Genomic DNA, 12,527 nt, shown 5'->3' on the forward strand with positions numbered 1-12,527 from the left:
GCAGTGGTCCCACTGATCACTGCATACTCTTAAAAAATGAAACAGAAACGTTTCATTTTTCTTTTTTAAATGCATCCCGTTTTCCTTTAAGGAAAATAGGCTGCTTTAAAAAAAAATTCTTTATTTAAAAAGCAGTCACAGACATGGTGGTCTGCTGACCCCAGCAGGCCACCATCCCTGTGAGTGCTGACCATTCCCAATGGGTTACAAAATTGCGACCTGCCTCGTGAATATTGATGAGGTAGGTCATTTGCAACCCCATTAGGAATCGCAAACAATGTTGAAGACACTGTTGTATGTTCCAGTTTGTGAGTCACAAATTACAAGTTGCAAAATGTTGCAATTTGCGACTCATAAAATGGAAAGGGCGTACATCTGGTGGAAGATGTGCTGCTCATTTCACAAGGACCCTTTGTGAAGCTGTGGATTAGTACGTCCTGCACTGTGCCAAGAATGGGCTGTGTTGCAAAGCTGTGCAACAGTGTTGTGATGACCCACTTAATGCAGCACTATGCCTCCCTCCCTGTAAGCTGAGAAGACTAGAGTTAAGGTGGGTATACAGCATCTTTTGTACTATCCAGACTGGGTAAACTTAATACAAGTAACTGTGTCCCCTTGTTTAGCGTGCAGCTGAGGGATAAAATGTGTAGTAATTGATTTACCACACATTTTCAAAATTTTAAAGATTTTTGTTGTGACAAATCCTGTTTGGGTTCCGGAGTAGCGTGCTACCCACTGAAAAGCGCTGCGACACCTCAAAAGGGATAGCAAGCACTATATGAATGCAAACCCTTCCCTTGTCTATCCCTCCACTATCCTTTTAAATCCAAATAACAAACCAACATGTCTAAAACTGAAATTAATTTTATATTTCCCTATACTAATTCACCACTATTTCTTTTTGGGTCCAGGGGTAGCGTGCGACTCGCCGAAAAAGCATTTTGACGCCTCGTCAGGGGTAGTAAACGCTATATAACTGCAATTACAATGACAAACTGTGCTTCATAGTTATTCATAGAAATCCTATTGCAGTAAACAACAGCAAAAGCTGGAGGCAAAAAGAAGTGGAAAAGAGTAGCACACTCGAGTTGTGTCCTTTTTACCACGTTAATCCGAATGGTTTAAACTGTAATTTCAATAGTGTTTAAAAAATGCAGTTATTGCTGCTGGGCAGTGCAGCTGGATTTAGTGCAGTTTTCAATGCCTACTTGTGTAAACTGTGCAGTTTAGAGTTATTGTGATAACAAAAACCTTGTGTACTGTGCAGCCTGTGGTTAAGGTGATGTGAATAGCCTTGTGACCTATGAAAACGGGAGCTGAGGTATGTTAGAAACCTTGTTTACAATGTAGACTTCAATTTCCTTTTTCATTGCAGGGGACATGACAACATCATATCAGACTGCTGCTTTAGCGAAAATGGACGCCTACTGTGCACAGCATCTTGGGACAAAACCTTGAAGTCCTGGGACGTCAAGACCGGGGCCTTCCGCTCCTGTGGGCCGAGAGTTTTCAGCAAAGCGCACGAGGGCTCAGTCAGCGCATGCGCGTTCTCTCAAGATGGTAATTTATCTAATGCTGTCACAAGCAGAAGGGGTGACAGGTGATGCCAGGTGACAGCGCCGCTTTGGGTTGTTAAAGAGGTACTACACTGCACTTGTTATATTGCATTCTCATTAGATGAATTCAGGGCAGCACAGTGCTTTAAATGGAAAAAAAACAGTGCTGGTACTTTCCAAAAGGAGCGATGGACTGGGGGGTGGAGTGTGGGCGGGACTAGGGGCGGAGCCAGAGGCAGGGCTAGGTTTTCAAACTTTTCAAACTTTATATGCAAGAAATCCAAGTGCATTGTGAAAAAATCGGAAGTATCTGCCCAATGGTTATTGCCCTAATAATCATTTATAAAGCATTTACTCATAATGGCATGTTCCAAACTGTCTCTGAATTTTGCCATCAAAATTTTGCATGCTGGAATTATTAGAAACCCTTACTTATGAGAAAGGGGAACTACGAGTCCCATCATGCAAAAGCATTACCAAAAAAAATCTAGAACTGTCTGAAAGTGTAAGGCATTCAATAATGGAGCTGCCTGTCTCATTCGGATTATGTTTGGTTTCCCATACGAAACAAAGGATTTAAATGAACCAGACCAAACAAAATTGTGTTGCCTTTAAAGTGTTTTTTTGTTTGAGGGTAATCATACAAGGGGCAGCAAGGGCCACCGAGAAGGACAGAATGGCGCGGGCTTCAGATTGGCGCTGTTGTTAGAAAGGCCACCAACCCAAATGCTCTGTATCATGGGCACCCCGCCTCAAACCCCTGGCACAGGCATCCTAGCCATCCTGGCAGGCCATGTCAAAACACCTGGGCATCAGCCACAAGAATTGACTTGCCCAGTTGTGTTAATGCACACTGTCGGCTGAAAGCTTCGCAGCCCTTGGGGCATTTAGGGAAGTGTGAAAGGCACCAGACGAGAACACAGACGAGCCACATTTGCAAAAACATGCACCCCCACCCTCGCGTTTTGCTGAGGTAAGTCTGTCAAAATGAAGAGCACTGGGGCTCATTCAGTTTTTGGCCTCTCTGCTGAGATTGCAACTATGGTGCCGGTCACCAAAGAGGCCACTCAACTGTATACAACTGGACACAAAACCACCAATGTTTAGGTAACTTTTTTCTGCCCTGATAAAAATTCAGCCTTTCAGCATTATACAGGTTACTAAAGAGGGTCTAAAAGTTTCAAGGGGAACTCCTCGCACCTTTGCTGACCTTTTTTACCTGACACATGAAACAAGCCGTCTCAGAGCACCATTTACGTTCAGTTTGAGGAAAAAAATCATCTGCCTAAGATTACAGTTTGATAAGTGTTCGAGCTACGAATAATACAACCTGCAAACTATGCTTTTGGCAGAAAAGTGCCTCCTGCCCTCTTCTCTTCCGCACACCGAGCCCCCATCATTTAGTAATTGAAGGACGTCTATTGTCTCATGAGTTTAATGGGGTTGGGGAGGGTGTGGGGGGGTCTGCTCAATTGCCTTTTAAACCCAAAGGTTTCACACAGGAACTCTGCACTCTTGATAAAGCACCCTGTCTCGCCCATTCATTCTGCCTATGCCCCGGCACCTCCTAATTTAATGTACTGTAGATCTATTTGAAAAGGCAACAACAGTAGCACTTGCGGGCCGTCTTGTCGTTTAAATGGACCAAACCAAACAAAATTGTGTTGCCTTTTAAGGTGTTTTTTGTTTGAGGGCAATCATACAAGTGGCAGCAAGGGTGGGGATTTACATGCAAGTAAAAATGCCTAATTTAAATTGTTGATCAGCTAACATTTTCAGTCATTTAAAACAATGGCATGCTAAAAAGCTGTACTGCCTAAAGAATGCGCCCCACATCCTCGTCCATTAGTTTTATGATGAACTCTAAACTCCCACTGTGCAGGATCAAAGGGTAGACCAAACACCCTGCTTCCTCACCGCTGCTGGAACAGTTGCAGAGAAGCACAGCAAGATTGCAAGATTGCTGTATCCAGGTGACAAGAGCTGCTGTTCTGGCGCTCCTGTGCAACTCAGCTCAGGATTGCCGAATCGGAGCAGGTCATGTGAAAAGTGCTGCCGAGGCAGGAGAAAATGAGGAGCACCACCTTGTCTAGGCAAGGCCCACACGAGTACCGGTACTCTCCTTGTTCTAGGAGAAGTTCCGGTACTCAAGGGGCGAAAATGAAAAAGTGCCGGTACTCTGTACCGGTAGGTGCCAGCCCATTTAAAGCACTGGGGCAGCACACAGTAATGTCAGGCTTACTCCGTAGAAGGGCTATAGTTATTGAATGTGGATAAAGCACTCACGAGACAACGGTGCAGCAGGAAAACAGCTTCTAAACGAATGCCATCATTTTCTTAAGCTCCTGCAGTTCTGCAGAATCAGTGCAAGGTAAACTACTGCTTAAAAGGTGAAAATAAGACAATGATGAATAATACTAAATACTCCTCTCCTATTTGTCTTATAAACAACCTACAGAGGTGTATTAGTGTATTTGCAGCAAAACACACAAGATGATGGACGGAATGTTGCACAATGGCAAAACATTCACCCCCAGTCACAGATCTGGGTTTAATCCATTGTTATTGTGTGTTTTAGTGTATTTGTAGCCTGCAGCCACCTCATAAATGACATCACTCTATGTCACTCACTCTGTGTATCTCTCTTCACTGCCTCTCGCCCTTTCTGCTTTGCTCTCTATTCCTCTGCATCTCTCTGTAACTTTACCACTTTTTCTCTTCCCTTGTTGATCTGTTTTTTCAACCTCACTGCCATCCTTGCTTCTGCGTTGCCTCTCTCCGACTCTCTCTTTTTTATCACCTTTCTGTTTACAAACATTGCCTAAGCTTTTCAGGTTCATACGTTCTGGTGTACATTTTCACATGTGATTTTATGTGTTTAGGTAGGTTTTAGATGTAGACATTTCTTCTGCTGAGTTAGACCTGACACGCTTGAGGTAGTGTTTTCTTAAATGTTTTGCTTTTTCCTCATGGGTTTTGCTGATTGTGTTTTAGTGGCCCTAGGCCCTGGGCACTTTCCCACTGTAAATGCAGTGAGAAAGTGTGCGTGCGCCCTTTCTATACATGTTAGGAGGTGGTGCTTACCTGATGTTTTTAAACGTCCCCCGCCTGCCATTGCAGGCCTGTGTATGTGCACTTGCACCTATGGCGTGTTTAAACATGTGTCAAAGCCTGTGATTGCCTGTTTGTACACCATTGCAATTATGCTCAGTTTGGCCTTTCTAAACCACTGGCCAATCCTGAGGGGACCTTTTCCTACCACTTGGGCACCCGTGGGGTAAGTCTTAAGGGGTGAACCAAGTGGTAGGTGAAAGGCAAGGCAGGCACACATGTGTGTTCCCTGCCCAGGTAGTGAAGAATACCCATGAGTGAGTTAATTACCTATGAGGTTTGCTCTCCCCATAGGTAAACATGGGGGAAGGGCTGAAATTACATCAAGCTACAAACGTGGCTTACAGTCGAGAAGCCTCAAAATGTTTCCTATCATTATATTCACAATGACAAACGCTCTCCTGTGGTTAAGAGAGATTGGTCATTATTAGCTTAGAAATGGCACTTAAAGTGAGCATTTCTTTGCTCTAAAACGCTTTGTGTGCCTTTTAGTTTGACTCCAGTCCACACTGGAGGATGGGGGAGCACATCTGCGCATTACCCAGAAGCAGATGTAAACATTGGACATGCAATTTAAACTACAGACCTCTGTCATTCGAGGGCGTGGCTGGATCGATTGGAGGAAGAGTTTTTGACTTTTGGCCTCTGGAAGCCAGATCATTGCCTCACTAAAGATTAAGATCTTCATTCCACTGCCCCATGGCAGACAGGACTGAAATGTAGGTGAGACATCTGTGGTTCAAAGGGAAACCCTTTGAACTACCCCCAACTTCAAAGGCATACTACAGGTGCCACACTTCCACAGGGTAGAGATACACTTGTGGGGATGTGGGACCGGAGTTCCTGAAACTGCTTAGTGCGCACTGCCAGAGAACTCTGTTGTGATCAAGGAGGATTACTACCGTTGGAAGAGAGACCTTCACCTTTCCTCCATAGTAGCTGGCCTGGGAAGACTACCTGTTGCTGTGTGACACCCTGAAGTGAGCTCTTCAAGGGCTTGTTGGCTTGCCCCCTGTTCTCTGGTGGAGGTCTCAGGGACATCAAAGACCTCCCTCCCGCGAGGGACCCACACCATCCACCTGTAAAACTTGAAGAGCGGTACCCTCTTAACTACCCACGTCATCTGCTGGATCCCAACTGATAGTGCGGTGTGAATGTGGAACTAAGAATTGTGCTTGGAGACCAGACTGCCTTGTGCGGAGCTCCAAAAAGCACTGCCCGCATCTAAGGAGTGTGGCCGTACATCGTGGGGCCTCACCGTGCATAAGCGTCTTGGTGGTGAACGGATTCACCGGTTTCAGGACCCCGTGTGGCCAGCTTCGTCAATCGCGCCGCATCTCTCTTGTGCGATGCGTCAACTGCATGCGTGTGGTCTCTGATACACAGGTTGCGACCCTCAGAGGTGCATATCGTAGTAGTGCCTCATTCTACTTTGTGGAACACTGCTGAACTTGCACCTCTGTGTGTAATTGGAACTGTCTGGTGTGACTCAGAACAACGCGCACCAAACATGGTGCGTCCTTTCCAGGGAGGTGTGGAATTTGCAGCTCTTCGTTGTGTGTGATTGGAATTGTCTGGTGGGACTCAAAACAATGCCCTCCAGACGTTGTGCCTCATTTCCAGGGAGGAATGGAATTTGCAACTCTTCGTTGTGTATGACTGGAATTGTCTAGTGCCACTCAGAACAACGGGCATCAGACGTTGTACCTCATTTCCAGGAACATGCGGAATTTGCATCTCTTGGTGTGTTCGACTGAAATTGTCTGTTGCGACTCTTACCAACTCGCACCAGACATTGTGCCTTATTTCAAGGGAGGTGCAAAGGAGCAGATTCATGTTGATGGTGCCAGGATTGCCTGGGTGCTACTTTCATTGATATGTGTCCGTCGGGGACCCCCTTTCTTCCCAAAGGCTCTCCTGATTCACCCCCCATTCATCGATTGGTCCTTTCGTGCTGTCAGTGCAGCGGACCAACTGCCCTCTCCTCCCCTGGCCCCGAAGACTTTGTGTTACCAGGTACTACTGACTGGACTGGGTGGGGTGGATGGAATGATTGACTGGGCTAAGGAATGCTTCTGAGAGCAATCGGAATCGAGTCACAGGACTGCATGACCTCCCCCCTGTGCTTCACAGAACTGGGTTGGTGCTGAAAGGCCACAGTGTGAAAGTCCTTGAGTGAACAACTATTGCCCTCAACCTGCTGCTGCTCCACATACCGTGGCTGAACTTCCAGAGTAGTGGCCAAACCCCCTTTTGTCAACTGCCGCCTAATTAGCCCTGCTTCCGACCTCCACATTCTTCCCTGAGACCCTGATTAAGTGTGACTCCACCCACGATCGGCCTAGGATCCAGCAGAAGGTTTTCTTTATTTCCAGTCCATGGGTGTAGGGTGGTTGGGGTTAGTTGAGTGGTGGAGAAGGGCTTGGGCCATGGGATCTGCATATGCTTTATCAACTGAACTGCAGGATACCAGTGCACCGCATTAGGCTGCTGTGTGCTTGTGTATATGTGCAGGTGCGCTCTGCACAATGGTGCTGAGTGAGTGTGTTGGAGTGACTGCCTGTTATTTCTTACACAGCACGGCGGTGTTGCTTTAAACATTGATTCCTTGCCAAAAGAATATTACGTTTGACATTGTTTTTTTACCCATGCTGCCTTGACCCATGGTGCTGCTTAAAAGGGTTTTAATTGTCTGTGTGTACCCATTCCTGATATTGCTGTGATCTGGTATGCACCCTATAATGGTGTGGTATTGATTTATAATAATTGCTGGGGTTGGCTTCGGTCTAACAACGTTTCACACTGCATAATGGTGCTGGGGGGTAAAGCAGGACCTTTCCCATGTGTGCATATTACTGATGCAATTTTAACACGGTTGGGCCTAGTACTGCTAGTGATATTTCCTAGTGTGATTTATGCCCAGAAACCCATAATGTTCATGTTGTTTTAATTAATGTGTGTGTTTAATACAAACTTTATTTACATACACCACCCATGAAGTCTCCTTTGTGACGCTCAGTCTATTTATTGTGTGAGAGTGCTGTGCCAAAGCTTTACATATTGTCTCTATAATAAGCCTGGCTGTTCAGTGCCAAGGTACCCAAGGGTGAGCGCAGGTTATACAGTGAGTAATCAGAGTGGTAGTTATGCCTGGCTAGGGCCTCGCCTCAGCCAACCAGAACATGCCAGTTCCAACATACTGTATTTTCTGCATCTCTGCTACTGCCCCAGGTCCCATCTCTAGCTCTTCCCCCAAAAAGATGCATATCTTCAGTTAATCTTAAACTTTGTGGAGTTAGTGGTCTTTCTGGTCAATTCCTCCATATGAGATCCTAGTTCCCTCGTATTTGTAGCCCTGTATAAGGTACTGAATCTCATGTTCTATATTGCTCATGTCACACTTTGCAGATTTGAACAGTAGAAAGGTAGAGCGTGTGAACCTATTTAAGTTAGCAGTTCATTCACCTCCTCAAACTCATGGTTTCCCTGTTTCATTTAAAGACGGGAAACCTGAATGTTTCCCCCTGTGGAGCTTCAGCTGGAGGGCCGCCAGGTCAAGGTGATGATCTCTCCAACATATTTCAAGGGGGTGAAGGGTACTAGATTTTCCAGCCCAAGATTTACATGGAAGTCATGGCAGTTTTGAGCTGGGAAATCAAGCAGTTTCTCAACAATTATTCCAGAGGAATCTGAATTGAATGATGAAATGCTAGTATCCGAGGTAATTGAGGTCTAGGTAGAGTTTCTTAAATGGGGAAGGACTTATCCAGTCTTGAGTGATGTGTTCACAATGTTCAGTAGGATCAAAAGGCTTCACTAGACATCTCTTTCACTAATGAGATGATAATGTATTTGTATGATGCAGCCATAATTCATTTAAAGCATTCAGTCAGATAATCAACACAGAGAGCCCTGAAGGTGCTCCACTTGGGTGTGATGAGGGATGAAATGGTCATGGTAATATCAGTTGTGGTTACAGTATTGATGTGTTATTGGATTCTGTTGAACTTGTTCTTAAAAACTTGTTGGTTGCTGTGCATTTTTGCACTTGAGTGGGTGAGTGGTGGATCCTGTGTTGTATTTATAAAGTGTGTGATTGCCTTGTAAACTTCATTTCTTCTGGAAGGGCTTTATTGAAGACAATTTTGTGGTAGGAAGTCTTGGCTTCTGTGATGAACTCTCTGCAGGTAGAGTGACTATTCTCTAGAATCTTTAGGTCTTCAGTCATCTGTTTTGTCAAAGTTTTAGTGCAGGTTGATGTGTTTGCTGTTGAAGAACTCCTGACTGTAGCATGATGTTGAGGGTTTGCACTTAAAGATGAGAGACTTAAGCTGCCCCCAAGACAACTACTGCCATTTAAAGGTTGTGAGTGGAGTCATTGAATGAAGACTCCATTGCAATATTTGGGTCAGATGGTCAGATTGATGTGTAGAGTATGTGTTGGGATGTTTTTGTTGGTTTCTGTTGACTTTAAATATTAGGAGGTGAAAGGAGCAATTAAAAGAGGTGGCTGCATGGTTGTGTAGGTGTGTAATAGAGCTTGGTAGGTGAGGTTGATCATTGTAATTTAGATGAGGCTTTGTGTGTTCCCATGGGTGTAGGTGGGCAGTGTGAGTGATACAAGCAGTGGCCAGTAGGCTATGTAAGGCAACAATATGGAGGCTGAAGCCTTGAACTTCAAAATCAAATGTAACAACTGTTCGATTTTCTCTGGCATGCTGCTCTACAGACCCCCTGGGCCAAAAACTCCCTTCATTACTGCTCTCCACACATATTTGGAAACCACCACGGACTCCGCCACTTTCACAATTCTAGGAGATTTTAATTTTCATCTCGAAGCCACCAACGACTCTGATTCCACAACTCTTATTGACAACCTGCTTAGCTTTGATACGAACCAACTAGTGTGTAAGCCCACCCATAATGCAGGACATACTCTCGATGGCATTTTCACTAATAACAATAACCTAATATTTTCCTTTATTTTGCCTGTTCCATGGTCTGACCATATGGCTGTCTTTTTTAACCTAAAATTCAATGACTCTGCCAGACACAGAAGACGCTTCCTGCTCCCGGAAAATAAGCGCTCATGGAAGAACTTAGATTCGAAACTGTTAACAGAGGCGCTTGCTAACAATCCACCAATATTTGAGCAATGTAGCATCGACACCGGAGCTTCCAACTTTAATAGATGGATTGCTCAGGCTGCCGATGAGTTAGCTCCTCTGGAGTCCCGAGTGCCAAAGAAACGGTCGGCCACCGCCCAGTGGTACACGGCTGAGCTGAAATTAATCAAACTTAAATGCCGCAAAGCCGCGCGCATTTGGCGATCTAACTACTGTGTTCTCAAAAAGGCTGAATACTCCAAAGTTCTGCAGGAGTATAAAGCAGCGATTATTCAGGCCAAATCTATATTCTACACCACCAAATTCCAAGAAGCCCCTAATTCTGCCAAAGAGCTCTTCAAAGCAGTTACTCTTCTGGCAAAAACCCCGCGAGACACTATATTTACACCTGACCAGAACTTTGTCAGGAATATTGCTGCTTTTTTTCAGAACAAAGAACAGGCAGTATATGAGGATCTCAGCACTGTAGCTACCAACTCCAATACTGACTTTAACATCTCTGTCACTCCCACTCAGGTCCTGGCAGCGGGTACTAGGAAATCATCACCATCTACTTTCCCTGCCTACCCCAGGTTTCCCATGTTAAAGGAGTCGGAGGTCGGGGACCTTCTCCTACAGATGAAATCAGGATCCCCATTGGATCCATGCCCTCCGCACATACTGCACTCTATTCCACTTGCCATAACTGGAGTTTTGACCTCCCTACTAAACAAGGCTATCTGCTCGAGCTCTTTCCCTTCAATCTGGAAGAAAGCCTGCATCCGCCCGATTCGTAAGAAAGAATCACTCAATCCCTCCGAAACTAAAAACTATCGGCCCATTTCCTGTCTGCCTCTACCAGGTAAAATCCTCGAGAAAGCCATGAACTTAGAACTGATGACTTTTCTAACGAAGAATAATCTTCTTGACTCTACACAACATGGCTTTCGAGCATGCCATTCAACTGAGTCAGCTCTCATCATGGCAACAGAGGATATCAGGAAGACTATGGATGACGGTGGAAGAACGGCCCTCATATTACTTGACTTAACCGCGGCGTTCGACACCATCAACCACTCAGTCCTACTGAGCCGACTGGAAAATCTGGGTATCTCTGATGCCGCTCTGGACCTCTTAGCATCATTCCTGACAGGCAGAATCCAACAGGTTTTTTGGGATGGACCTAAATCAGAGGAATTCACTCTTCCTGGAGGAGTCCCATAAGGGTCGGCGTTATCACCAACCTTGTTCAATCTATATGTCACCCCCTTGGCGGATCTGATAAAATCTCATGGCCTGAGATTAGTGTCTTATGCAGACGACACACAAATCATAGTGTCTGTCTCCGATTCTATTGAAGCAACTGCAGGGCGTTTCAGGAATTGCCTTCTCAGTGTGAAAAACTGGATGAGCCAAAACTTTCTCAAATTAAATACTGAGAAGACTGAAGTCATAGAATTCGGTCAGAAGCCCTCGATATGGAGTCAGCTATGGTGGCCCCCGGAAGCCGGCTGTTGTCCAACTCCAGCCGAGAAGGTCAAAAACCTTGGATTTCTATTGGACAACAGCCTCTCCTGCACGGCACAGGTTAATCAAGTCACCTCTGCCTGTTTTCATACGATGAAGGTACTTAGAAAGATCTTGCCCTACATCCCACCCACCTTAAAAAAGACTGTTATTGCCGCCCTGGTAATGTCTCGGGTTGACTATTGCAACTCTCTCTATCTTGGTACGGGAGTGAAGCAATTGATCAAGCTGCAGGCTATTCAGAACGTGGCCGCCAGGGTTCTTTTGAACCTGCCAAGGCGTCACCCCACCTCCCGTGCCATTTGAGAGCTACACTGGCTGTCAATTAAGCGCAGAGTTCAGTTTAAGGCCCTCTACCTGGCCCACAAAGCCGTTCACGGAAATGGATCGGATTACCTGGCCAAACTCCTCCCGCGATATGTGCCCAACCGAACTCTAAGATCGGCCAATCAAGACCTGGTCTGTGTACCTAGAATTCGGAGAGTACGTTGGGGTGGAAAATCTTTTTCTAATCAGGCTTCCAAACTTTGGAACTCACTGCCTGCTGAACTTCGCTCACAAGCCTCCAAACTGAGGTTCAGAAAATCCCTGAAAACATGGCTGTTTTCCCTACCCTGATTTGCCTCACATCGCCTTCTAATCTACAGCGCCAAGACGCCGCGGCATTCGAGCGCTTAATAAAAATTTCAGTCAGTCAGTCTTTGTGACTCTGATTTATAAGACACCTGTGGTTTTGATGTCTCTGAGGAATCAGCTTTTCCTGTAGCTGGAGGTGTCTACTGTAATGCAGCTGGGCATCTTGGAGATGAGTGTTGGGTTGGCTCTGGGTGACCAGGAACAAGGTACATGGTGGTTTGTGTGGCTGATAATTGTAGGTGGTAGTAGATGAGCATAAAGGTGTTATAGAGCAGTTATAGCTAGAATATTCATGCTCTGTACAAAAGTAACAACTGCAACTCTTTTTCTCATCTGATGTAACCAATCAATGTTATGAATGTTGTAGAGTTGCAGTCAAGATTAATGGTGGTGATAAAACTGGATAAATCTGCTGCATGCTAGTCTGTGGAGTGAGAATTGATAATCATGAACTGCAATATATTTTAGTCTGCTTTCTGTGAGAGGTGGCGAGTCAGATGTGGATGGTTATTTGTTGGCAGTACGTGGCTTGAGTACTGTCTTTTGTTGGCTATGTGAGCATGTGTTAGTGGAATTGATGCACTGCTCTGTG

General features: G+C 45.3%; 1 protein-coding gene across 1 annotated transcript in view; it reads left to right on the forward strand.

The window, feature by feature from the left end:
• WDR88 (WD repeat domain 88) overlaps positions 1-12,527 on the forward strand; it is a 390,999-nt gene that overhangs the window by 341,094 nt on the left and 37,378 nt on the right. Inside the window, exon 7 of the mRNA XM_078671635.1 lies at positions 1,376-1,560. Coding sequence (XP_078527761.1) covers positions 1,376-1,560 — 185 coding nt within the window. The remainder of the gene's footprint in view (positions 1-1,375; positions 1,561-12,527) is intronic.

This window comes from Lissotriton helveticus, chromosome 12, assembly GCF_964261635.1.
Source record: "Lissotriton helveticus chromosome 12, aLisHel1.1, whole genome shotgun sequence".
Taxonomy (NCBI): domain Eukaryota; kingdom Metazoa; phylum Chordata; class Amphibia; order Caudata; family Salamandridae; genus Lissotriton; species Lissotriton helveticus.